This window comes from Heteronotia binoei, chromosome 10 (genome assembly GCF_032191835.1).
Source record: "Heteronotia binoei isolate CCM8104 ecotype False Entrance Well chromosome 10, APGP_CSIRO_Hbin_v1, whole genome shotgun sequence".
Classification (NCBI taxonomy): Eukaryota; Metazoa; Chordata; class Lepidosauria; order Squamata; family Gekkonidae; genus Heteronotia; species Heteronotia binoei.
In genome coordinates this window covers 97,206,046-97,233,682 of record NC_083232.1, presented here as the reverse complement: position 1 = coordinate 97,233,682, position 27,637 = coordinate 97,206,046, and the positions used below count along the sequence as shown (strand labels likewise).

Sequence of the window (27,637 nt, the reverse complement as noted above, 5' to 3'; positions counted from 1 at the left end):
GGGGATGTGAAAATGTGTGCTAGACGTTGAGGGAGGACTTACTTCCCTGGCAGGCAAAACAAAACGGAGTCCTTCCTGCATAGTCCAAATGGCCTTTTCATCAGCCAGAGTGGGCAATGAATCCTAGAGTTGGAAGGGACCTCCAGGGTCATCCAGTCCAACCCCCTGCACAATGCAGGAAACTCACAAACATCTCCCCCCTAAATTCACAGGATCTTCATTGCTGTCAGATGGCCACCTACCCTGTTTAAAAACCTCCAAGGCAGGAGAGCCCATCACCTCCCAAGGAAGCCAGTCAGGTGATAAAAAGGGCCTTTTGAAACATTCCTTGAGTAATCCTGAGCTGTAAGGCCAGAATTCACTGCTAAGTAGGGTTCCCAACCTCAAGATGGGGGCTGCTGCAGATCTCTCAGAATTACAACTGATTTCCAGACGACATAAATCACTTATTCAAAACATTTATCCCATTTCTCCAGTTGGAAATGGCTGCTTTGGAAGGTGGATGGCGTGGCATTGTCCCTTGCCAAGACCCCTTTCCTGCCTAAACCCCACTCTCCCAGGCTGCACTCTCAAATCGGTTTTCAAACCTGGAGTTGGCAACCTGAGAAAAGAAGGGCTGAGGCCTTGTGAAGGCAAATGCAGTATCTCAAAACAAAAAACGGGGGAGGGGGGAGAGAGCATCCATTAATCGTTTTGCAGAAGAGTGTGGAGTGGAGGACATTCAACACGCAGGAAAATCTCCTGGAACTAAATGAGGAAAAGTTATCCTCCCACCCCGAGTTGCCAACTCCAGGTTGGAAAATTAATGCAGATTTGGCAAGGGCACAGAGCCTTGGGACAGTGGAGTTTGGGAAGTGCTATTACATAGAACCCACCCACCAAAGCAGCCATTTTTGCAGGGGGACTGATCTCTACATCTGGACATAAGAAGAGCCTTGCTGTGGTCCATCTAGTCCAGCATCTTATCTCACGCAGGGGCCAACCAATTCCTCTGGAGTGCCAACTACAGGGCATAGAGGCCGAAACCTCCTGATGCTGGCTTAGTGCCGCTGAATGTGGAGGTTTCCCTCAGTCCCCATGGCTAGTAGCCATTGATAGACTTCTCCGTCTTTGAATCTGTCTAATCCCCTTTTAAAGCTGTTTAATATTGCTGTGGCCATCATTACATCCTCTGGGCAGTGAATTTCACATTTTAATTTCTCTGGTCATCAGTTATGATTCTGGGAGTTGTAATCCTGGAGAGTGGCAACCCTACTTCTGGGCAGAATAGATCCCTGGAGGGTGGAAAATGAACATTCTCTACCAGGAGTGTCGAACTCATTTGTTATGAGGGTCTGATCTGACATGTCAGGCCGGGTCATGTGTGTACCTATTTAAGATTAGGAAGCAAAGATATAAACTTTATAAACACAATTAAATATTTTTTTAAAGAAAACTTAAAACATCAGCACTTGTTGGAATTAAAAGTGCTTTCTTTGTATTTCTCCCAAGGGATCCAGGGAACTGGACCAAGGAAGCTCTGGCTCTTTCCTCTGGACCAGGAGGGGGAGGAGCCTCAGCCAATAGAAGGAAGAGAGGCTTGGCTCAGAAGCTCTGCTGTGTGATTGAGAGAGCCTGACAAAGCAAGCTCTTCCTCCTCCTCTCCCTTAGCCAATGGAGAAAACAGAGGTTTTGCTCTGTAGCTCCTGTGCAATTGAGCAAGCCTTGCAAAGCAAGCTGATGCAGAAGGAAGCAAGAGAAAGAGGGAGAAGGAAGCAAACCACAGCCAGTTGCTCAGGGGCCTGATTTGGCCCCTGGGCCACATGTTTGACACCCCTGCTGTAGGCTAAAAAAAAAAGAGGGGCTCGATTAATTGAATTTATTGGGGTCACAGTTGAAATACAAAGGGGATTTTGTCTCTGACAGTTTTGCTGAAGATCTGGGGTGAATACCGGAAGATACAGGTAAACAGAAGCTCACGTCAGGAAAAAAGCAGGCAATCGAGTGTTAAATTGGAGAGGCACACAGAAAGACACACACATGGAAAGAGAAAAACAAAGTACAACCAAAGGAGCTCCTTCCTTAAAGGAAAATCTCAGGAGCTCTCCACTGCTCTTTCAGGTGGAGGCAGCAAAAGTACTGAGGGTGAACTCCTCTCCCCGCCCCCAGAGATGGAAAGTGCAATCAATTTCTAAACTCAAGGGATTGTGGGAAGAGGTACCCGAGTGTATTAGTGTCCTTCTCCCCTTGAAAGAGAAATCCAGATATCTTCCTGAGCTTGGAGCGACAGCCCGCATAGACAGCAATTAAAATAGAATCCTCACAATGGGAACAAATCCATCGAACTAGCTGCGGTCAGGGTCGGAGCCAGGATTTCATGTTTGAGGGGGGCCACCTGGTTTGACCCTAAACGCTTTCTCTGCTTCTCAAGTAATGCAACAGCCCCCCCCCCCCCCCCGCATCTGTCTAACCCAGTAAACCTTCCAGGGAAATCCGCTGCAAGTAGGCCTCCCCCCCCCACCCCCGCATTGCCAATCTGAAGCCCCTTCCTGCTGGTCTCTCTGCCCAGGAAGTGAAGCCTCCTTCCCACCCTCCTGGGACTGCCCCTCCCTCAGATTCCAAGACCCCTGCTGCCTCTGGCCGTCAAGGCTCCAGCTAGCAGGGGCTTGTTTCTCTTCCAAGGAAGGCTCTTGGAGGGTCTCTCTCTCTCTCCTGCCATGGTGAGGTGATCCCAGGAGAGAGTCCCGTCCGTGGGGCATGAGCGCTGGGGAGGATCAGCCACCCAGTCAGAGCATGCTGCGCTTGTTCAGGGTGGCAGTTGTCAAGAGCGTCTCTTGCCATGAGAGTAATTCTGCTAGCTGACCTATAGTTACCTTTTGCTTGCCCAGCACTGCGATCTCTCTTGGAACTGACTCATATTTCTGCCATCTCAGATAGTCAAGGCTGCAGGCCTGTCTTCTGATGATGGTGTGTGCACCTGCAAAGGGGGTGTGGGAACGAACTACTTTGGCAGGAGGGGAAGCTTGCTTGTTGCCATTTGATTCAATTGTGTAACAGTTCCTAGAAAGAGTGTAAGTGCAGGGCATAATCAGTTTTTACAAGAACCACCTTGCCCTGTGGAAGTCAGTATTTTTTCACAAAGCCATTCTTCAGAACGGACTGGTGTTGTTAAGCTGAACTGCTGGGGACCTGAATGCAGGAAATAAGGAGCTCTCCAATGAAGGGGCCATACAGATGGGAGCGGGGCTGAATGGAGTGGCCTGGCCCCCCCACTGTAGCTACGGGCCTGGCTGTGGTTCCCGAGATCATGAACTTGACCATTGGATATAAAATCAAACAGCTAGATGTCACAGAGGTGAACCTTTAGGAGGCTGGCCTAGGTAGCAGAAGGCCCTGCTGATGCTTCTCCAGGATTGAATCTAGAGAAAGATCAGAGCATGAGGGTGCAAGCTCAAGCAGTCGACGCCAATGAAATCAATGGCAGCAGCCCAGGAATCAGGCTGTGAGACTTCGTCCTGCAGCATCATGAACCTGGAGCAGCAGGCTGTCTGCTTTTTGGAATAAAAGCTGTGAGACATTAACTCAAGCATCTGCTCACAAAGGAGAAAATCTCAAAATGATGCTTAGTGGAATGCACCGTCCCAGCTATCGGCACACACAATGCACCCCCTCCCTGAAGCTGAGTGGGACCAAACGCCCTCGACATTTCATTATCTCCAGAAAGTTCTATACAGGATGTACAGCCCATTAGCTTCTCCATATTCAGAGGCCATGAAGGAGACTATCTCCTTGGTCCTTTGGGGATTTAACTTCCAACCTATGTTTAGGACTGCAGCCTCTACTTATATTAGAAAGTGTACAAAGACTACATTTTCCATACCCTGACCTGGATGATCCAATTTAGCCCAATCTCATCAGATCTTGGAAGCTGAGGAGTCAGCCCTGATTAGTCATTGGCAGGGCTTTTTTTGCAGCAGGAACTGCTTTGCATATTAGGCCACACCCCCTGATTTAGCCAATCCTCCTATTAGGCCCTATACTAAGCTCTTGGAGGACTGGCTACATCAGAGGGGGTGTGGCCTAATATATAAAGGAGCTCCTGCTACAAAAAAGTCCCTGGTCCTCAGATTGGAGACCACCAAGGAAATGCAGGGTTGCTCCACAGAGGCAGACAATGGCAACCACCTCTGATCGTCTCTTGCCTTGAAAACCCATGATGGGTCGCCATAAGTCAGCAGCGGCTTGATGACACTTTCCACCACCACCCGGATTTCCATGGAAGAGATCTAAAACTATTTCTGTGGAAGAGATCTTATTCACACAGCAAAGACGACAGAAGAGATTTTGCCCTGCATCTGCCGCAGTTCTCACCACAGGAAGGGGGCTGAACTGCTGGAGAAAGGAAACACATTCGTGGAAGTTCAGGGAGAGGTGCATAGAATTGCCTCAGAGGTTATACAAACCGCACTTCAATTCTTTTTCTGGTTAATCTGCTGAATTTGTACAAAACAAAAGATAATTTAAATTACAATAATATGCATTAAATAAGAAAGCAGAGTATATTTAGGATTTTTTAAAAAAACATACAGTGCATGTTCTGAACTGAGGCTCAAACATCTGACAGAAAGATCTATTTTATACAGTCTGACCCTTTCTAGCAATATATTCCCAACAACCTTCTCTTATCATTAATATTAGTGTTTTCATTCTAAACTACTGCATAAGCCCTATCATATTCTGTTGGGGAGGCCCCATTATGTGGGTAGCTTTCTGTTGTTTGCTTAACATAAACTACTCAGTGTCTGTTCAGAACCACTGGGGCAAATGAACAGTAACAGAAAATAAAATAACTTTTTAAAATATGTCTGTTAAAAATATTATTGTGATACAGACTTCCATAGTTCCAACAACTTATTGGATTATCTTGAAAGAGAAGAAATACTTAATGTGTTACACAGAAGATCCACCAACCTTTAACATATGTGCTATAGTGCTTTTTTGAACGTCACAGTTCATGCTAAAATTGCCACATATTAAACACCATACAATGTAGAAGGCAGAGATATAAAATTAAGGCAACAAGCCAGTGGCTTTGTGCTTAAGCACATTTAGACCCACTGGACTGTGCCCTAAAATGTTGTTTTATTTCAACTAGTTCTCAATAACATTGCATTTCCTCTTTCAAACATTTTAGAGAATCAACACAAAAAACAAAATCAGAAGCAAGGGATAACACCCTGTGTGCAGAGGCTGAGATATTCAAAGAAAGCTGGAAACTGACTCATATGTATACATACTGGAAGATTACTTTATTGAGCTATGAGTTGAATATTGCTAGGTTTTATCACACATGAAGCGATGGACCAGAACAAAGCTTCCTCTCTTCTGTGTTATGGAGCAGACTGTCGGAGAGGACACAGCTTCTTCCACTATTGTGCGTAACGGTTGTCTAATAAGATGTTCAGCCATAACAAGCAGCTTCCAGGTAACACAAAGGTGAATCAAATCCCTAATAGGAACGAATAGCAGGTGGGACTGTGGCACAGTCTTCTTCATTTAGAGTTTTGTCAATAACCGGTCTGTAATCCAAAGAAACCTTCAAAGAAGAAGAGAAAAATGAGAACACCGTTCCTATGGTACAGGCTAAAGAGCACTTCAGTAGCCAAGCATACTTTTTTGGTCTGCTAAAGGCGCTCAAAAAGCCTTGCTGTTTCATCTCGTGCAATCCAAAAAAGACAGACATTATGCTATTAAAAATCCACCCCTGCTCTGGCTAGCTCAGGGTGACAGCTGCCCCATGCCTTAGCAGCATGGCTAACACCATGAGGAATACAACAACGAGATTCAGGTTTCAAAAGTGTAAGTACTATTTGAACATTCAGCTCACGTTCAGATACAGAATGGATAGGCAGCTATCTGCCATCATTAAATTTACTACCATTGTAAGATTGTTACAGCATCTGTAATATTTTAACATTTTTAATGCACTATGTCTGCTTCTGTTTTAATTGGTTTCATGTAACGTTTTATGGATATGTAGGGCGTCCTGAGCCTGCTTTGGTGGGGAGGACGGGATATAAGTCAAACAAGCAAATAAATAAATTCAAAAGCTAGAGACAGGTTTGGATCCTTCAGAGCTCTTGTGCAAACAAACAGTGACTTTCTCACCTCTCCTACCCTGCTGCAACCTAAAATGCCCCCCAAGGAGGAGAAGCATTTAAGGGACTGCTTTTTTCTTGGGGGGGGGGGAGCATGGGTCACACTCCGTAGGTAGAAATCCATTTGCTTGCAGAAACACCTAGATGAATCCAGGCCATGTGACTCCCAAGAATCATTTGGGGAGGGAAGAGAGCAACAACCATCTTTTGTATGCAGAGATAGCACTGATGCTAGCTAAAAGTGAGGGGGGAGGTGTGAACCTTATGCCAGGCACTCAAGAGTTCACACTGTTACCAAAATAATTAGAGTTAGATTCAAGTCCAGCAGTATTTTATGGACCGGGGTGGCCAAACTGTGGCTCAGGAACCACATGTGGCTCTTTCACACAAATTTTGTGGCTCTTGAAGCCCACACCACCCTGTTGGTCATCTTGAAGGCGGCATTTGTCTCGTTAAACCACTTCTCCAAGTCAAGCTAGCCAGCAGCTTGGAGAATGCATGTAAAGTTAAAGTATCTTTCTTTCCACCTCTCCTTCCTTCCTTCATCTATTTCTTTCCTTCCAACATCTGACGTTCATGTCTTGTGGTTCTCAAACATCTGACATTTATTCTAAGTGGTTCTTATGCTAAGCAAATCTGGCCACCCGTTATAGACTAACAAGAGATTCAGGGTATAAGCCTTCAAGAGTCAAAGCTCCCTCTGCCAGACACAAGTGCTACAGCATTCCAATCTAATTGTTGTACTGCAGAAGAAGAAGAAGAAGAAGATATTGGATTTATATCCCGCCCTCCACTCCGAAGGGTCTCAGAGCGGCTCACAATCTCCTTTACCTTCCTCCCCCACAACAGACACCCTGTGAGGTGGGTGGGGCTGAGAGAGCTCTCACAGCAGCTGCCCTTTCAAGGACAACCTCTGCCAGAGCTATGGTTGACCCAAGGCCATTCCAGCAGGTGCAAGTGGAGGAGTGGGGAATCAAACCCAGTTCTCCCAGATAAGAGTCCGCACACTTAACCACTACACCAAACTGGCTCTCCACAACCACAGCTATCCTCTGTTAACTAATACCTAAAAGTAGAACTTTTGTTTCCATGTTGTTACCCTGTCAGTTCTCTCTTCCTGTAAATAACATCACATGTGCCACTATGCAGGATGGGTGAAATTCCTCACCCAAGTTTTCACTCCCCAGGGGCTTTACATACCTTCCCAGTCCCGACATCGACATATGAGAGGGTGTGCTTTCTCCAGTGCTGTTCAAATGGTTTCTTCTGCTGTCCTTCGATGGGCTTGGAATAGTCGTATTCATCTATCCTAACCTAAACAATGCAGCCCAAGCATTAAAAAACAGCTTGACGTTCCTCTGAAGAGGATGTACTTCACCCACAATTCAAAGCACAATTCAGTGTTTTTAACTAACTTGGAAATCTAGTTTTACTCGAGAGTTTGGAATACCCAGAGAGCAAGATTTATCAATGTGATGGATATTTTCTGAAATACGGAGTTAATCTTTTCACCACAATTACATGCAGCTGTCTAAAAAGCAGCACACTCCTAAATCACAATGGTTTTTTTATGTTTCCTTTGGATTATAGGTGCTTTTAAAGAATGGATTTTGAATACACACTCCTCTTATCATTTTGACAAGCTGCCCAGGGAGGGGGGGGCGGGAAGAGATGGTGTCATGAAACAAAAAGAACTAGAGCTGTGCTCCTTTGCTGTTTCCTACCCCTTACAAAAACAATTACTAAAGGTACCATAAGAACCTCAGAAGAGCCCTGCTGGGTCAGGCCAGTGGTCCATCTAGTCCAGCATCCTGTCTCACACAGCAATCAGCCAGTCCCTCATGAGAGAAAACAACAGAGCACAGAGGCCGAGACCTTCCCCTGATGTTGCCTCCTGACTCTGGGATTCAGAGTTTTAGTTCCTCTGAAGGTGGAGGTTCCCCTCAGACCCCATGGCTAGTAGCCACTGATAGACTTATCCTTCATGAATCTATCTAATCCCCTTAGAAGAACAATGAGGCTCTATGGCTCAGGGGCAGACTATCTGCTAGCAGCAGGGGATTTGGAAGACCTCAGCCAGAGACTCTGGAGAGTCACTGCCAGTCTGAGTAGATAAGACTGACCCTACGGACCAAAGGTCTGATTCAGAATAGAGCAGCTTCACGTTTGTTCACTTACCCTGCTCTGAGTTCCCTGGCAGAGGTCAGGGGCACCAAGAGAGCATCAGAGCCTGGTGGCACCTTTAAGACCAACCAAGTTTTATTCTGGGCATAAGGTTTCATGAGTGTGCAGAAGTAAACTTTGTTGGTCTTAAAGGTGCGACTAGGCTCAAACTTTGTTCTTAGTGAAATATTAAAATTTTGGGTGAAAAAGCCAGAATCAAAAGTATTGATGAAGGACAGAACATGGAGTGAAGCACAGTTTACATGAGCTCCTTGTATTAATCTTGGGGCTGTAAGTAAACAACTGGGGTGGGCATATCCTGATGTGGAATATATATTTAATACCTTCATTGAAAAACAGCAATTTAATGCCCTCAGTTACGGTTATGTTTATTTCTTCATGTGAGAATTGGCCTACTGACCCAAGCCTCAACTTTAATGGAAAAGTGAATTCTGGGGGGGAGGGGATTTTAAAGGAGAGGAAGAAGAAGAAGAACTGCAGATTTTTACCCCACCCTTCTCTCTGAATCAGAGACTCAGAGCGGCTTACAATCTCCTGGATCTTCTCCCCCTACAACAGTCACCCTGTGAGGTGGGTGGGGCTGAGAGGGCTCTCCCAGCAGCTGCCCTTTCAAGGACAACCTCTGCGAGAGCTCTGGCTGACCCAAGGCCATGCCAGCAGGTGCAAGTGGAGGAGTGGGGAATCAAACCCGGTTCTCCCAGATAAGAGTCCGCACACTTAACCACCACACCAAACCAGCAGAAGCACAGGTGAGGCTCCTGCACCAACACAGGACAAAGACTTCTTTGACCTTCCTGAGGAGTGCAGCAGCATGGCGGAAGGCAACGGACGCCTACCTTGTAGTCCTCCCGAGCGTGAGCCCCCCGCGACTCTTTCCGAGCTTCAGCGCCATAAATAGTTTGTAATGCACAGAGCATCAGGTTCTGAAGTTCCAAAGTCTCCACCAAGTCAGTATTCCAGACCATTCCTATGTTGCAAAAAAAGATTTCGAAATCGCTTTAGAAGTTTCAGGGGAAGTGACGCTCTGGTAGACTAGGTGATCCGATTCACACTTCCAGAGGCAGTGGCTGTACGTATCCTGCATAGCTTCGTCTTCTTCCAGTGATTACAAAACCAGAATTGTACAAAGAAAAATAGGGCAAGTTTGCTTCACTTGTATAGTGTTATTCTAGTTTCAGAAATCACCTCGTTAACATACCGCTTAGGTCATTCTGACTAGCAAAAATAAGCATGCAAGATAAACAGTCCTGAGTCTTTGAACCAGTGAATTTCAAGCTGTGCTCTCAAAGAACCCTCAGTTCCCCTCAACAGGAAGATCCACGGCAGACTAACACCACTCAAAGAGGCTGTCTTGTGTTTCTAAATTTCTTCTGGAGCAGGGGTCCCTGGATGGCATGGAGCCCGCAGACACCTTTCCTGGGCTCACCAAGTATTGTTAGAAAGTGGGTGGGGTCAGGTCTGACACTTCCCCAACAGGGCTTTTGATTGGCCACCAGAGATCCAACTGGCTGGGCAGATTAAAATGACGTTGCAGTAGGAGCTGCCACAACAGGGTTGGTTTTATTCAATCTCTCACTCCTCTGTTTCAGTGTATTTTTAAATTATGCCCCTTTACCCTGAACTTGGACTTCATCTGTGTATGGCTCTCTGGCAGCCGTTTTCTGGATGTGCCCACCACCCTCTGTCAGAATTCCAAAGGAAACCACAGGCTCAAAAAGCTTGGGGACCCATGCTCCAGACTCACAGGGGGGGATGTTTTTGTAGGCCATGTCAGTTTGCACAAGGCAGCTACAAGACCCAAGTGCCCACAGGAACAAAGGAGGCTCCTTCAGACATCCCCCAGCTTTGTTCTCTAAAGGTAGAAAGTTTGGAAACCACGACTACAACAGCTTCACTTTGGTATCTGCCTAACAGGTATTTCAAATGCCCTCTAACAACACACCATTTGGTTAATGTTGATCTATTTCACTGCAAATCATTCAACGTGTAATTACTTGTTTTTTAGTTGAATTCACGTAGCTAGATTGATATAACTTAACTACACAGCTGTATCTTCTTTTCTATCTGACGGTCTCGTAAAAACATTTCTTCATAAGACTGTGGGACATTTAGGCTAACAGATCCAAGAGGGCAGCCGTGTTGGTCTGAAGCAGTTGAACAAAGCAGGAGTCACGTGGCACCTTTAAGACCAACCAAGTTTTATTCGTGAAAGCTTACGCTCTGAATAAAACTTGGATGGTCTTAAAGGTGACACTTGACTCCTGCTTTGTTCATTTAGGCGAACATTCAGGGAACTCCTGTGCTGCCAAGAAGAGCAGGCTACGGTCGAACACCTTACCTCTGTCAAACGTCTTCAGATCGTCCAAATCTCGATAGATGCTGCTCAGCTTCTCACAACCTTCCTGGAGGACAGAGCCCGTACGGAACACAGCAGCGTGTGTTTGCATTGTCTGTCAAAGACACCAGTGTTTAGGGAATTATACAGAAGGAAAGAGCAGGAGACCAGGAGCACCACAACATTCAGGGCAAGGGATGAGCTTCCTCACTGCTCACAAAAACCCTTCCCCTGTGACATATTTTCTTAGTCTTTAAGCTGCTATTGGACCCTTGCTCTTTTTTACTACTAGACACGGGTTAACATGGCTACCCATTTAGATAATATACAGTTAACAAAGATCTTGAGAGAACATTTACGGCGTAACCTCTTGGAGAGACAAAATCTGTATTCTCAGTTTTATCAAAAGCATGTTTGAGTACCAATTTAGCAGTTCCCTCCAGTCCACAATGTACATGATCATATCCATTCAACAGTTCATGCACTATCCTGCAACTGAGAAGCGACAGTAAAAAGGGAAGGCAGCCTATCAAGTTCTGTGGCTGAACAGGGCCTGGGTTCAAAGCATATTGAAACCCAACATTCCAGCCACTACATCACCACTTGACGCTCCTGTTCCTTTATCTCACCCTCTGACTTTGGCTTGGGAGATATTAATTAGCACAGCAAGATAATCAGAAGCTGCATTCCACTGTATGTATACTAAAGCCAAACAAAATTATTAGAGGGAACAAACCAACAGAACTTGTTAAGGCCCATTGTGTCCACCCCATTTGTATCCAATCAAGACTTTCTAGGTCTTCTTTTCTCAACACGGCTTCCTTCAAAGTTTACTCTTCCGCTTGCTCATTTGGCCGACTGACTCTCTCTCTCCAGCCTTAGAATGTCCACATTTCCACCAATCAGAAGCACAGCCTCATAACCTGACCAACCACAGGCCTCCAAGCAGTGCCCAACCCTCTTTCAGTTCCAACCTCCTCCTCCTTAAACAAACCCACTCTGTCATCTAAATTGTTCACATTCCTTTTTAACTTTTAGTGTTTGTGGCTCAACTCATGCCCTCGTTTTGTCTCACTGGCTGTTACCACCGAATTATACCACTTGATCACGTGTCAGTATGCAGGCTGTGGTAGGTTCTTTGGCACTTTACTGAGAGACTATTGGAATAAAGTCTTCTGAGGAATCCTCACCTTCTTCCTTCCTGCATTCAGAAACCTACATTTCAAGTCTTCATTAGACTTCAACACTCTTCTGTTCACAGCACATTATTTTTTAAAAGCAGAGATCTCAGTCAAACTTCTCACCTTCTGCATATTAAGCCTCAGTTCAGATGTTCGTAGGCTTCCGTTGGCAAAGCGCAATTTGTCCAGGTTTGCAACAGATTCTTCACCTGCATTTGGTTTAATTGACGGAACTGGCTCTCCTAATTAGAGTAAACACAGAGCCATCAGGTAGCAATATTCATGTCTGCAAACATCATTTTAGGGACTACTTACTGATTAGCAGCATTGTTACCCGCCCCCCATGAAGTTTCTGGAGCTTAACTAGGGAGAAAGAGCTCCCTCAAAGGAATCCATAAAGCCTCTTCTTAGAACCAGGATGCTTCCAGCTTGAAGGAACATCCACCATGCCAGGCCTCCAAAACTAAGGAGTCTGGAACGGCTTTGGCTAAAGGTCTCAATCCAAAACTTGTTGGCAAGAAAAGTGAATCCTGTGATTCCTGAGCCTGCTTCGGCGGGGAGGGTGGGATATAAATTAAAAATTATTATTATTATTATTATTATTATTATGTTGATTATGGAGTTTGACTCTTGCTTCCCAGTTGGGCAGGTAAATATTGCTCTTGGCTACTTCCTGCAAGCCAAGCTAGAGTCCAGCCTACAGGTCCTCCTCCTGATATCTAATCATCTAAGTTGGTATTTCTCTTACCAGTCCCTGAACTCCATACCGAGTGCAACACACAAATATTTCTTCTCAATGGATTTCACCTCTGAGCCCAAGCCATCCCTCAGCTCCCTCTCTCAACTGTCACTTGAATTCTAACTCTTTTAGTGTGTTGGAGTTCTCTAACTTTGCTTCAGCTGAGCAGTCTTCAAATTTAAACAAACTCATTTCAATGAGCTGTAGAGAGACCACTGGCATCCAGTTCCAAGAAGACCAAGACAAACAATACGATGACCACCAACAAAACCAAGACCAAGAAAACCAACTTGACCAAGAAGACCAACATGACCAAGGCCAGGAGGAGAAGATTGGAGTTATACTCCACCCTTCACTCAGAGTCTCACAGCTGCTTATAGTCTCCTTCCTCCCTCTCCCCACAACAGACACCCTGTGAGAGAACAGCTATGAGAGAGTTACGACCGATGTCAATCTCCTTCCCTTCCTCTCCCCACAACAGACACCCTGTGAGCAATGTTCCCTCCAAGCTGCAGAGTCTTGTGAGCAAACAATCCACTTTGTGAGCTACTGGTAGTTCTGAGCTACTAGCATTAGTCGTGAGCTGCTGCATAAGTGATTGTGCTCTGGGGTCACCCTTCCTGAGTTAAGACAAAAATGTGTGAGGCTAAAAATCTGTGAGCTAGCTCACGCTAACTCAGCTTAGAGGGAACACTGCCTGTGAGGTAGGTGGGACTGCGAGAGCTCTGAGAGAACTGCTCTTCAGAGAACAGCTCTGAAAGAACTGTAACTGACCCAAGGTCACCCAAGCATGCATGTGGAGGAATGGGTAATCAAACCCAGATTAAGAGTCCACCGCTCTTAACCACTGCATCAGATTGGCTCTCTGAACTTTTATGGACAGTTCATGAGCAATCACATCTGTTTTGAACTGTGTTGGAAAACACTGGCTGGGGCTGAGGGGAAGAAGTGGCCCAGAGCGCAATGTGAATTTTTGCTTTGCATCTTCTAACCACTAGGCAACAGTGTCCCAGAGGCTAAGGCTATCTGCCTAGCCCTATGACTCCCTGGAGAAGATCCTGATGCTGGGAAAGACAGGAGGCAAAAGAAGAAGGGGGCAGCAAAAGATGAGATGGCTGGACAGTGTTACTGATGTAATAAACACAAATTTGAGCAGACTTTGGAGGATGGTGGAAGACAGGAGGACCTGGTGTGACTTGGTCCACGGGGTTGCAAAGAGTTGGACTCGACTGTGCGACTGAACAGCAACAAATGACTGTTATTAGCTGCCATGAGAGTACTTCCAATGCAGAGTAAGAATACCAGCCATATTTCCCCACCTGCCACTTCACCACCTCTGAATCACAGCCCCCTCAACAACATTGTTTCCTAAAACTTACGTGTCTAGAGAAGGGGGCCCCCAATATTTGAGCCTATGGGCACATTTGGAATTCTGACAGAGTGGTGGGCACAGCCACAAAATGGCTGCCCCCCAGCTGACTTTCAGGCACACAGAGAGAATCCTTTGGTGGCAGTTGCTGCCAAAGAAACTTTTAAAAAAAATCGACACAGTCAATCAAACTTCCAATGGCCAATCAGGAGCCCTACTGTGCCAAAACCCCATATGGCCCCACCCACTTTCTTTTAAAAAACCACTCAGACACCAGAAAAGGTGTTGACTGGCACCACAGCGTCCAAAGGCAACATACTGGAGACCCCTGGTATAGACGATAATCTGTAGTTTCACTTCTGCAGAATGACAGTGCCAACATGTTGGGCTGTACCTTATGATTCCTCCCTGGCAAGCTGGATGCAGTGAACTGCCAAGTTTGTTTCCACCCTAAAAGACCTCTTCATGCTGGAGGAAGTCTTTTTCCATCAAAGGAAACACAAGGGAGCTCTAGGATCCCGCCCATTACTTGGGAGACACAACCTGAGTAAACAAGGAGGCTTACCGGGTTTGCAGGATTCTGCAATACTAAGAGCACATGCCCGGCCAAAGACCACCAAGTCCAAGAGAGAGTTTGCCCCCAGGCGGTTGGCCCCATGGACGGATGCAGACGCTGCTTCCCCACAAGCATACAAGCCTGGTACGACCCGATCCTGGCCATTTACATGGGTGATCACCTGTCATCAACAAAATAATAAAAATAAGCATGGCACTGTCAATTTCTTACAGCAACAGAGAGCAAACAGCATGTGATCCTCACTTTAAGAAGTAGAAAGAAGAATAGTAAGGTGGCTCATGGGTGGTAAGCTGTAACAAAAGAGGTGGGATCCGTGGCCCCCTCCACGTGGGACAGTTTTCATCTGCATGATGACCTGTGTTCAAGGATTTTCTATTCCTAGGCTTTGCCATCAACCAAAAGGGAAACTGCCCCCAAGAAATCAGAAGTAAGCTGAGACTGGGAAGGGCAGCTGTGAAGCAGCCAGAAAAGATTCTCAAATGTAAGGTAATTCATTATCTTGATCAGGATAATTCATACCAGAGCATTTCCATTAATATGCACGGGTGTGAAAGTTGGACAACAAAAGCAAGCTGACAGGAAGAAAGTAGATTCCTTTGAAATCTGAGGTTGGAGCAGAGTTCTACAGATACCATGAACCGCCAGAGACAAAGAAAAACGGGTTCCTAGATCTAATCAAGGCTGAAATCTCCCTAGAAGCTAAAATCAGCTGAAGCTATCCTACTTTGGCAACGTTATGAGAAGAGTCCATGGGAAAGACTAGAATGCTAGGAAAAGTTCAAGGTGGCATGAAAAGAAGATGAAAAGAAAAGACCCAACATGACGTGGATGGACTCTATCAAGAATAACATGAGGGCCCTCGGTTTGCAAGAACTGAGCAAGGATGTCAACGACAGGATGGTTCATGGGGTTTGGTTCACAGGGTTGTCGTAAGTCAACAGACATTATAAAATAATGTTATTTTTGAAAACGTTACCTGTCCTTTGTAGTTGGTAGGGATCCCTCCCATATTGTAATGCACAGTGGGCAGAACAGGGATGGGCTCTTTCGTGACATCCACCCCAGCAAATATCATCGCAGTTTCCGAGATCCCTGGAAGACGCATTGCGAGCTGCTGAGGAGGAAGGTGATGCAGCTGCAGGTACACGTGGTCTTTCTCAGGCCCACAGCCTCTGTTAGTAGAAGAAATAAGGGCCAACATTTAGACGTAAACCACTGCACGGTTTTATCAAACATTTCAAGCGGCACATCATCATTTACCATCTGGGAGATTAAAACAACAGCTATCATAGCATCCAGAATTGACCATCTGCCCGTCTTTGTTGGAAAGCACAGTCCAGTTGTAGCCAACTTATGGTGACTCTGTAGGCTTTTCTAGGCAAGAGGCGTACAGAGGTGCCTTGCCATTGTCTGCCTCTCCGTAGCAACTCTGAACTTTCTTGGTGGTCTCCCATCCAAGTACTTACCAGGGCTGACTCTGCTTAGCTTCTGAGATCTGGTGAGATCGGGCTAACCTGGGCCGTCCAGGTCAGAGACAAGCCTTGTGGTGATGGGAAGTGTTGTCAAGTCGCAACCAACTTATTGTGACCCCATATGGAACACAGAGGTGGTTTGCCATTGCCTGCCTCTGTGTAGCAAACCCAGGACCTCCTGGGAGGTCTCCCATCCACAAACTAACCAGGGATGACCCTGCTTAGCCTCCGAGATCAGACTAGCCTGAGCTAACCCGGTCAGGGCTATGTAGGCATTGAATACATTTATCCCCACACAATCCATGGAGTAAATATGTAAGAATCCATACATCCAGTCAAGTGGCAAGGGTCTGTCAAGAAAGTCAACTTTCCACTGCACGTAGTCTACAGCAGGGGTGTTGAAATCACTGGTTATGAGGGCCGGATCTGACATAAAGGAGACCTTGTCAGGTCAGGCCATGTGTGTCATAAAATGTAATGCCAAGTAGGGACACACTTTATAAAGGACACAAACACAATTAAAGATTTTTTAAAGACTCAAAACATGTTTAAAAGATTAGCAGGCTGTTCAGGTGTTGTTCAGGTAGGTATCTGTTAAGCTGCAAACCTACTTCTGGTTCACTGACATTCATTACAGAAATCTCATGGTTAATGCTTTGAGCCTAAGACCCAGGGGAAAACATGAGATGGCTGGACACTGTGAGCTTTTGTACATAAGTTGCTTCATGTGCTGGTCACCCAATGGAGAAAATGGAGGCTTTGCTCTGTAGCTCCTGTGTGACTGAGGAAGCCTGGCAAAACCAGCTATAATGCAGAAAGGAGCAAGAGAGAGAGAAGGAAGCAGAGGACAGTGAGCTGCTCAAGGGCCTGATCCAGCCCTTGGGCCACATGTTTGATACCCTTGGTCTACAAATTATTCAATTAATCAAGTCCTGTCTATGACTATTTTTTATTCTTATTATTTAGGATATACAGCAGGCGTGCTGATTTCAGAGGAGATTACAAATGGGCCATCCTAACTCCAAACCAAATTCAGAGACACAGTAAAAAGACTTGCCTTCCTTCACGGATCTCAATGGTCATAGAACGAGATACAACATCCCTTGAAGCTAAATCCTTGGCAACTGGCGCATATCTCTCCATGAACCTTTCACCTTCACTGTTAATAAGAATGCCTCCTTCACCTCGACAGCCTTCCGTAATAAGGCAGCCAGCCCCATAGATTCCTGCAAAAAGGTAAGTTGTGTTAGAAATAATTTAGATGACATCTCACGAGGTGGTTCAGCACAAGAAGTACGCGAGCTACAAGTGAGGGGAATAAATCTGAAACCTTGGCTTGATCATCATTCACTAAATAAGCCACGACTAAATTCCATACACAATATTTATTTAAATAGCCCATAAAATTCTCCAGCGGGATAATATTGCCTATCTTATATCTTTGTGAGAGGCACTGAAAATGCCCACTTTTGTTCCTGTATAGACTGGATGATCTGTTGCTTTTCATCAGCCTTAATTACCTACAATCCAACAGATAACTTTTACCTGTTGGATGGAACTGCACAAACTCCAAGTCCTGGCAGGGAAGGCCGGCCCGAGTGACCATCGCTGTGCCATCTCCAGTGGTAGTGTGAGCAGATGTGCAGCTGAAGTATGTGCGCCCGTAGCCTCTGGAAAACAGTTCGCAGTTAATAACTGCCCACTGTGTTTCCTACTTAATAACTTCATGAGAAACTATTGCAGAAGGGAGCAGCTCCATCAAACAGGTGTTGCCAGCCATCTGAATGGGTGCTCTGACAGACATCATAATATAGACTGGGCTTTATGTCCAGATGCAGTTACAGCCACACTAGTTAAGCACCTGGAAGGCTACTTCCCCAGAAGGCTCTCTCATCATGGATAAAGCTGAATACCAGCCCCATCCCCCAAACTACAAGGATTTATTTGAAAATTCACATTTAAAAAAAAAAACCCACAGACATTTGCATGGGCACAACTTGGCCCCCATGTGGATTGACAAACCCAAAAACTGGGGCCAGGTTCAGAGCGGGGTATTTTTCTGAAAACAGAAAAATGTAACCTTCTCAGTTGAGGTGGAGTTAAATACCCCCCCCCCAAAAAAAATACAGTGGGAAAGAAGGAAGAGCACACCGCTGACCTCAGCCCTGCCGACACTCCCAGGCAGAGATGGGGTGTGCGCTGCCGCTGCCCCACCACCGCCGCTACCAAGGCCATCAATTCCAGCCCCACAACACTGATGCTTCTCCACAGGTGAGGGGAGGTTAAACAGGAGCTGCCTCTCCCCCTATCACTCCCCCCACTGCTAAGGTGGGGGGGGAGGAGCAGCCGCTGCTCACCGCCTCCAGCCCCCACCACCCCTCCCCTGTGGGTGAGCAGGCAGGGGAAGAGCAGCAGGAACTGACCCCCCCCCCCCACACACACGGCACTGATTAGGTGGCTGAGGTGACGGTGGCACTCTGTGAGAGCAGGGTGGCCAGGGAGTCTGGTGGGCAAGCAGGGGGGAGGATGGCACTCCCCCAGCGCTCGGGAGCTGGGGACAAGGCTTCCCAATATACAGGGTGGGAGTCATCTGACTTGAGGACAACCCTAAAGGAGGAGCCCGCTGCTCTCCCTCTCTGCCCAGAGGAGGAAAAGAATGCACTCCGTGAATGATATCAGCCACTCCTCCCTTTGAGTCTCAGGGCAGAGTAAGGACAAGGTGAAGAGATACTTTTACACTCCTCCAATACAACTGTTAGCGCTTTACCCCGTGGCGAGGACTGTATTCTTTGCCCTCAAACGATGTATGGTGCCGTCTTCTATGCAAAGGGCAACAACACCATGGCATGCTCCGTTTTCCATAAGGAGGTCCAAGGCAAAATATTCCACGAAGTAGCTAGTATCATATCTAAGAGACTGCAGAGGGGAAACAAAAACCTCACGTCGACCTTTCAGCAGCACAGAGAGAAATCACAATTTTAGGGCATGCTTCGACAGTTAGCCTAAGCTGAAGAAGCTGCAGCAGCATCCACTGAAGGCTCCAGGCCTGAGACCACTGCTGCAGAAATGACCTCGCTGTGTCAAGAGCAAGGGCACAGCGAGAGAGAAGACAGGAAAGCAAGTGTGAATACCGGTTTCACTTTGAACTGTCTCCAGATGGAGGGTGTTAAGTGGCAAGGGACCACAAAGGTGTACATGGAGAAGAATGGAGGGAGGGGGTGAGCATGAGGGGCAAACAGAGATATCAGAGGCCACTCAGAAAGGAATGCACTCAGCATCAACCAAGCAGCATATTCTAACTTTTTGGAGGAACACCGAGAAAGTCAGTGAGGAAATTTCCATTAAGAAAAGACAAGGGAGGGAAACCGCTTTGTGTCCAGTTCCAATGTAAGCAAGCTGTTGAGTTAGCAGAATAGCAAGAAGAAAGAGAGAAACACTAGGATGAATGCACTGAAAGCCAATTTAAGGGAAGGGAAGAATCAGAAAGAATTCTGAACTGCCATTCAACTGAGGCAGAAAGCTTCAGACGGCAACTATAGCCCTCATCTACCTATTGGGATACTGTGCAAATTATAAGTATGCTTGAATGGAGAAGTAACCAGGGAGGCTGTTGCTGTGATTCTGAATGGCAATCCTTGTCCTTTTATTTATTTGGGAACCCACTGGACCTTCTGAACCTTTAAGAACAGGCAGAAAATATCTTGCTGATTTTATCTCTGCACTTCAAGCACTATCTAATGCAAATGCTGGAATAACATTTATAAAAGACATTTAAGCAAAATAAGGTATATCTAAAAATCTTACTGTCGAGAAAAGCTAAAATGCAGAAACTTCACATCTTTCTTGGTTTTTAACTTGACACCTCCTGCAGAATTTCTAGGTTACAGAATTTCAGGCCTATGAAATTCTACCTTCATTAAGAACTGATTGGTTTCAATATCATTACATCTTATCGCATCTTCGAAAATCAATAAGAATAACATTTCACTTCCTGAAGGCAGAATTTCTCAAGCGCCAACCTTAACCTGGCACAGCAATCCTCTGTGTGTCATTATCAGCATTAATATTAATGCTAATGACGAATTGGCAAAAAAAAGCAGTTTTAGATATCCTTAAAATAAATACAAAGAGTAACCTGAATGGCAAATTGAAACAGAGGCGGAGGAAAAAATCTATATGTATCTTGCTGTGCAATTCTAGAATGCTTCTGCAATGAAAATGCCTAGCCTATACAACTCTCTGTTTTCCCTGAGTATGCAGAGACAACACAGATACGTCAGCGAGGTGGTATTTTTGGGTAAATACGTGGCATAAAAGCAAACAGCTGTCGGTTTTAAAACTGTGCTTTTCAAACTCTTAACGGCAGGCGTCCGCTTCGCCACCTCCAGCCCGCAGCTTCTTACCCGGCCATAGAGCGTGTGCAGCAGAGAGTGGCCCGTCCTGTCAGCCACACAGCAGCATCGATGGGCTTGCCCCCCTTTCCCAAACTTCAGGCTCTGGCCCCCAAAGGCCCGCTGGTAGATCTTCCCTGCTTCCGTCCTGCTGAAGGGCATGCCGTAGTTCTCCAGCTGGGGAAGCCAAGCAGACAGCAGACACACCGTTAAGCTGCAAATGTCAGAACAAGAAATGCTGGCTGGAAACAAGGGCAGTCGATGCTGCAAACCATTTCACCTTCTGAAAGAAGCCTGCCAAATACAGGAAAAGAAGAGAGCCTGAGAAAAAAACAAGACAGCGCAGATTTTTGATCCATGCATCATGCCTTGCACAAACAGGCTCTGCTGTCAGAGCTCAGAGGAGGTTAGGAAGGTCTACATAGTGAAATGGCATATAATCCAACAGAGAGAGCCCCCTGTGCCTTTTAAGCCACTGCTGGAACCAAAGAGCTACTGCAGCTGCTTCCACCAAATCCCCTCCTTTGGGGACAACTCTGCTGAGGCAAAAGAGAACTCCAGGAAATACATCTGTCTCAGCAACTTTTGAAATCTACTAAAGCACCAAATTTTACAGAATAAACTTAAACAGCGGAAGACTCTCTGCTTCGCATGCAGAAGGCCCTGGGTTCAGTCCCCTGGTACCACCACTGAAAAGGGTCAGGCAGTAGGTGATGGGAGAGACCTCTGCAAGAGGCCCTAGAGAGTCACTGCCAATCTCTGAAGACAACACTGAGCTTGATACACTTGGGTTTGGTTCAGTCTAAGGCTGCTTCATGTGTTCCTGTACATTCACAGCATGTATTCCCAAACAAAAAGAGTACATTTCCACCCATGCTCTTCCGCAAATCCCACTTAGATGTATGAGAGGACAGTAGCGCCCTCGTGAATTTGAGTGGGGCTTGTGCAGAAGAATTCTAGTGGATCATGCTTGGGGAGGGGCTGTGGCTCAGCGGTAGAGCGTCTGCTTGCTGTGCAGAAGGTCCCAGGTTCAACCCCCCACTTCTCCAGTTAAAAAGCGCCAAGCACTAGGTGGTATGAAATACCTCTACACCTAGAGAGCCGACGCCTGCCTGAGTAGATAACATGGACCTTGACGCGCTAAGGTTTTGATTCAAAATAAGGTCGCTTCCTGTGTGTTCACTCTAACCTACCTAACTGCAGCAATTAGGGTGGCCATAATGTCTGAAGGCCAGCCAGGGACACCTTTGGGGGGGGGGGGGGAAGGCAGGGGTGCGCGCGCGTCACCGGAAACAGGAAGTGCCGTCACTTCCAGTGCCGTCACTTCCGGTGATGTCATGCCACCGCCGGAAACAGGAAGTTACGTCACTTCCTGTGACACCATTTCCCCCGCGCCACCTGACGGAAACAAGAAGTGACGTCACTTCCGGTGACGTCACTTCCAGTGATGTCATGCCACCGCCGGAAACAAGAAGTGACATCACTTCCCGTGACACCATTCACCCCCGCCACCTGCCGGAAACAGGAAGTGACGTCACTTCCGGTGACAGGACTTCCGGTGATGTCATGCCACCGCCGGAAACAGGAAGTGGCATCACTTCCTGTGACAACATTTCCCCTGTGCCACCTGCCGAAAACAGGAAGTGACGTCACTTCTGGCGACGGCACTTCCGGTGATGTCATGCCACCGCCGGAAACAGGAAGTGACATCACTTCCTGTGACATCACCCCCCCCTCCCACAGCGCCTGCCGGAAGCAGGAAGTGACGTCACTTCCGGCGACGGCACTTCCGGTGATGTCATGCCACCGCCGGAAACAGGAAGTGACATCACTTCCTGTGACATCATTCCCCCCACGCCACCTGCCGGAAACATGAAGTGACGTCACTTCTGGCAATGTCATGCGACCGCCGGAAACAGGAAGTGACATCACTTCCTGTGACATCATTTCCCCGCGCCACCTGCCGGAAACAGGAAGTGACGTCACTTCCGGTGATGTCATGCCACCGCCGGAAACAGGAAGTGGCATCACTTCCTGTGACATCATTTCCCCGCGCCACCTGCCAAAAACAGGAAGTGACGTCACTTCCGGCGACGTCACTTCCGGCGACGGCATGCCACCGCCGGAAACAGGAAGTGACATCACTTCCTGTGACATCACCCCCCCCCCCCCCGCGCCACCTGCCGGAAACAGGAAGTGACGGCACCTCCGGTGATGTCATGCCACCGCCGAAGCAGCCTGGCACTAATAACACAGGTCGAGATGCAGGACAGGAACCCAGAAGTGACCGACAGGCTGCTTCAGCATGCAGCTGCACCGGCCCCCTGGGCCCCACAACGATGGGACCGATGCCACAGGGACAGGCTCGAAACACTCTATAACCCCTCAAAAGAACAGCAGTCTAGCTCGCTTCCCCCGAGCCCTGCCGCCATAAGCCTCAAGGGGGCTCATTTTGCGGCATCTCCCGGCGGGAGGGTGGCACCCGCACGGGACACATATCAAATGAAAGAGGGGGCACAGGGCTATCAGAAACAGCTGGCAGAGGGTGTCGGGAGACCACCCCACTGGGGGATCCACACCCCGAAAGTGATGAAGGCGGCGCAGATAGAGCCAACAGAGAAAACAGGACAAAATAAATAGGCTGCATTATGCAGCACAGTTGAGAAAGTGCCTTATCCCATATACTGATGAAGTAAATACAGGATCTGAGAACAAAATTGCACCAGAAGACACAAACACAAAGCTCCCTTACACTGAATCAGTGCTTGGGTCCACCAAAGTCAGTATTGTCTAGTCCAGTCACAAACACAAAGCTTCTTTACACTGAATCAGTGCTTGGGTCCACCAAAGTCAGTATTGTCTACTTCAGGGGTGGCCAGAGGGAGGGAGGTAAGGGAGGGAGGAGGGAGGGAGGAGGGAGGGAGGGAGGGAAGGAAGGGAGGAGGGAAGGAAGGAGGGAGGGAGGAAGGAGGGAAGGAAGGAGGGAGGGAGGAAGGAGGGAGGGAGGGAAGGAAGGGAGGGAGGGAAGGAAGAAAGGAGGGAGGGAGGGAGGGAGGGAAGGAAGGAGGGAGGGAGGGAGGGAGGGAGGGAAGGAAGGAAGGAAGAAAGGGAGGAGGGAGGGAGGGAGGGAAGGAAGAAAGGAAGGAAGGGAGGAGGGAGGTAGGAAGGGAAGGAAGAAGGAAGGAGGCAGGGAGGGAGGAGGGAGGGAGGGAAGGGAGGGAGGAGGGAGGGAGGGAAGGAAGGAAGGAGGGAGGGAGGGAAGGAAGGAGGGAAGGAGGGAGGAAGGAAGAAAGGAAGGAGGGAGGGAGGAAGGAAGGAGGGAGGGAGGGAAGGGAGGGAACGAAGGAGGGAGGGAAGGAAGGAGGGAGGAAGGAAGAAAGGAGGGAGGGAGGGAGGAAGAAAGGAAGGAGGGAGGGAGGAAGAAAGAAAGGAAGGAGGGAGGGAAGGAAGGGAAGAGGGAGGGAGGGAAGGAAGGAAGAAAGGAAGGAAGGAGGGAGGGAGGGAAGGAAGGGAGGAGGGAGGGAAGGAAGGAGGGAAGGAAGGGAGGAAGGAAGAAAGGAAGGAGGGAGGGAGGAAGGAAGGAGGGAGGGAAGGAAGGGAGGAGGGAAGAAAGGAAGGAAGGGAGGAGGGAAGAAAGGAAGGAGGGAGGGAGGAAGGAGGGAGGGAGGGAAGGAAGGGAGGGAGGGAGGGAGGGAGGAAGGAGGGAGGGAGGGAGGGAAGGAAGGAGGGAGGAAGGAAGAAAGGAAGGAGGGAGGGAGGAAGAAAGAAAGAAAGGAAGGAGGGAGGGAGGGAAGGGAGGGAGGGAAGGAGGGAAGGAAGGAAGGAAGGAAGGAGGGAGGGAGGGAAGGAAGGGAGGAGGGAGGGAAGGAAGGAGGGAAGGAAGGAAGGGAGGAAGGAAGAAAGGAAGGAGGGAGGAAAGAAGGAGGGAAGGAAGGGAGGAGGGAAGAAAGGAAGGAAGGAGGGAGGGAAGGAAGGGGGGAAGAAAGGAAGGAGGGAGGGAGGGAGGAAGGAAGGAGGGAGGAAGGAAGGAAGGAAGGAGGGAGGGAAGGAAGGAAGGCCGCCCCCTCCCGCCAGCCGCCGCCCCCCGCTTTCGGCCCCCTCCCTCCCTGCCTGCCCTGCTTACCTGCTTCCAGGGCGGCGGAGAGGCCGGGGAGGCGTCGGAGAGGCCGGCGCTGGTCGCTGGAGGGCCTCCAGCGACCAGCGCTGGCCTCTCCGACGCCCTCCCCGGCCTCCGCCTGCACTCCCTGCGGCGGTGGCGGAGGCCGGGGAAGCGTCGGAGAGGCCGGCGCTGGTCGCTGGAGGCCCTCCAGCGACCAGCGCCGGCCTCTCCGACGCCCTCCCTGGCCTCCGCCTGCACTGGAGGCCCGCGCGCGGGGCGCTGCGGCGGTGGCAGAGGCCGGGGAAGCGTCGGAGAGGCCAGCGCTGGTCGCTGGAGGCCCTCCAGCGACCAGCGCCGGCCTGTCCGACGCCCTCCCCGGCCTCCGCCTGCACTGGAGGCCCGCGTGCGGGGAAGGCAGCAAGTGAGGGAGGGAGCGTCCCCGCGCATGCGCAGGGCCCGCCACGATTGCCCTGCGCACGCGCAGGGACGCTCCCTCCCTCACTCGCCGCCTTCCCCGCCCGCGCGCGCGGCCCCCGGCTCTCTGGCTGACTAAACCAGGACCTCTAATGGTCCCGGTATAGCCAGCCCGGGAGCCGGGAATTGGGGGCCAGAACCGGGACTTTCCCGGGAGACCGGGACGGTCTGGCCACCCTAGCAGCAATGCCATACAAGAATGGGTTACAGACTCAGACATATGTGCTTATTTTAACAACTAATATAGTCCCAAAAGGCCTTTTTAAAGCCAGAGCTCCCATTTAACATCTTACTACTCATACCTCGACAACCGCAGCAGGGGCCTGCTCCGTCATGTAGTGAATGGCATCCTGGTCCCCCAGCCAGTCCGAGCCTTTCACGGTGTCATAGAAATGCCACCGCCAGTTATCTTCTTCCATATTCCCCAGAGCAGCATTGATTCCTCCCTGGAAAGTAAAAGCATACGTTGGCCCACCTGCAATATCGAGCCTTCAGTTCCTCTCTGCCCCTGAATGCAAAAATGGGTTTGTCCAGCCACCGTTGAGAAATACTTTAAAGGGCCTGTCATTCATATCATTGGCAGATTAAAATGGCCGATTTCCGATCATCTGCGGCAGCCACTTTGCAACTGTTGCTCTCATTTAAGAAAAGCTGGCCCATTCTTTAAACAGTAAAGTTTTATGAACCCAAGCAGACTCAGGCAGGTCATGAGAGGGAGGGTGGGAAGGGATGAGTCCGTGCTCAGCTTTCTTAGATGCCCAGGATAAGACCGGTTGCCACTCTGGGGTCCGAAAGAAATTCTCCTCCAGGAGAGATACGCCCTGGATACGATCCTGGAGGTTTTGTGCCCAGAGGAGTCAGTGAGGGATTTTTTTTGGGGGGGGGGGGTGTCACTGTGAATTTCCTGCATTGTACAGAGGTTGGGTTAGATGACCCTTAAGGTCCCTTCCAGCTCTATTCTCTGCTTCAAACAAATCAATGTGTTCAGGGCCAGACATCCAAAAGAGTTTAGCAACCTCATGAATTTTGTTCCATTGTATCATTTTTGCAGTGGCATTTTAATACTTTAAACAAGCCCAGGAATGTTATTTTACTTTTAATAGAAACACCAGCAACTTCTGCTACTACTCGAGCCAGCACAGGAGGCTTACATGGTCCCCCCTCCTTTACTGGGGGGGGGAGGGGAGAATCACTACAAAGAGAAAAGTCACATGTCAGGAAGAGGTCCTTCCCTCCAACCCCTAGTTGACTGTGTGGAAGGAATTATGGCTTAGTAAAACCCAGATATCAGTTAACTACCTGGAAGAGAATCAGGCTTCAGAGGGGCAAGTTGCATTTACAATACATTCATTCATTCATATCTCACTTTTCTCCCCACAGCTGTGACTCAGAATATCATTCTCCCCTCCTCCATTTGCTCACAACAATCCTGTGGGGTCGGCCAGGCTGAGAGTTTGTGACAGGGCCAAGGTGACCCAGTGCACTTCCAAGGCTGAAGTGTGAATCTGAATCCAAGACACACAAGAGTCCTAGTCCAGCCCTCTATCCACTACACCATGCTGGCTCTCAGCAAAATGAAACCCACCGCAAAATAGATGACTGAAGCCTAGGAAACCAGAATCAGGTCCACGGACAGCAATGGCTGCTAGCCATGGTGACTGAGGGGACCTTCACATCCAGAGGCACTAATCCTCTGAATCCCAGAGCCAGGAGGCAACATCAGGGGAAGGCCTCGGCCTCCATGCCCTGTTGTTTGACCCCCAGAGGATCTGGCTGGCCACTGTGTGAGACAGGATGCTGGACCAGATGGGCCACTGGTCTGATCCAGCAGGGCTCTTCTCATGTTCTTAAGAAGAATTGCAGATTTATACTCCGCCCTTCTCCCTGAATTAGAGACTCAGAGCGGCTTACAATCTCCCATATCTTCTCCCCCCACAACAGCTGCCCTTTCAAGGACAACCTCTGTCAGAGCTATGGCTGACCCAAGGCCATTCCAGCAGGTGCAAGTGGAGGAGTGGGGAATCAAACCCGGTTCTCCCAGATAAGAGTCCGCACACTTAACCACTACACCAAACTGTTAGCAACTGACCTCTATTCTAGAAGTGGTGCCAAGCATCCAAATCCTGAGGGCATCTGGCTCCTCCCACTTCCTAAATGATGACTCCAGACTGGAAAGCAAAGGTTTCTTACCTGTGCAGCGACAGTATGGGACCTGGTAGGGAAGAGCTTGCTAACACATGCTGTGTTAAAGCCAGCCTCGGACAAGCCAAATGCAGCTCGCAGCCCTGCACCGCCTGCGCCCACCACCACGGCGTCAAATTCATGGTCCACGACAGGATACTGAGTTGAAATCTAGAGAAGGAGAAATAAAGATGAACTCTCGCGGCATCTACAATGCCCCAGAAAATGAAACCTCTAGCACAGGCCTTCGGGAGAGGCTGGGGCTCAGAGGTAGAGCCTCTGCTTGGCATGCAGATTGTCCTCGGTTCAATCGTTGGCATTTCCAGTGAAAAGGACCAGGCAGTAGGCGAGGGGAAAGACCTCAGCTTGAGACCCCTGGAGAGCCACTGCCAGTCTGAGTAGACAAGACTGACCTTGATAATATTTATTTATTTATTTAGGTAAATCTATATTCCACCCTTTCCCAAATGGGCTCAAAACCAATCAAATACAATACAA

At 48.4% G+C, this 27,637-nt stretch overlaps 1 protein-coding gene across 1 annotated transcript in view; it reads right to left on the bottom strand.

The window, feature by feature from the left end:
• Positions 1–5,267: 5,267 nt before the first annotated feature.
• SDHA (succinate dehydrogenase complex flavoprotein subunit A) overlaps positions 5,268–27,637 on the bottom strand; it is a 33,250-nt gene continuing 10,880 nt past the window's right edge. Inside the window, exons 3-15 of the mRNA XM_060247744.1 lie at positions 27,149–27,310; positions 25,261–25,404; positions 20,398–20,562; positions 18,762–18,910; positions 17,540–17,664; positions 17,052–17,220; positions 15,499–15,694; positions 14,511–14,682; positions 11,961–12,079; positions 10,660–10,771; positions 9,158–9,288; positions 7,338–7,451; positions 5,268–5,575 (exon numbers count right to left, since the gene is read on the bottom strand). Coding sequence (XP_060103727.1) covers positions 5,489–5,575; positions 7,338–7,451; positions 9,158–9,288; positions 10,660–10,771; positions 11,961–12,079; positions 14,511–14,682; positions 15,499–15,694; positions 17,052–17,220; positions 17,540–17,664; positions 18,762–18,910; positions 20,398–20,562; positions 25,261–25,404; positions 27,149–27,310 — 1,845 coding nt within the window. The 3' untranslated portion in view covers positions 5,268–5,488. The remainder of the gene's footprint in view (positions 5,576–7,337; positions 7,452–9,157; positions 9,289–10,659; positions 10,772–11,960; positions 12,080–14,510; positions 14,683–15,498; positions 15,695–17,051; positions 17,221–17,539; positions 17,665–18,761; positions 18,911–20,397; positions 20,563–25,260; positions 25,405–27,148; positions 27,311–27,637) is intronic.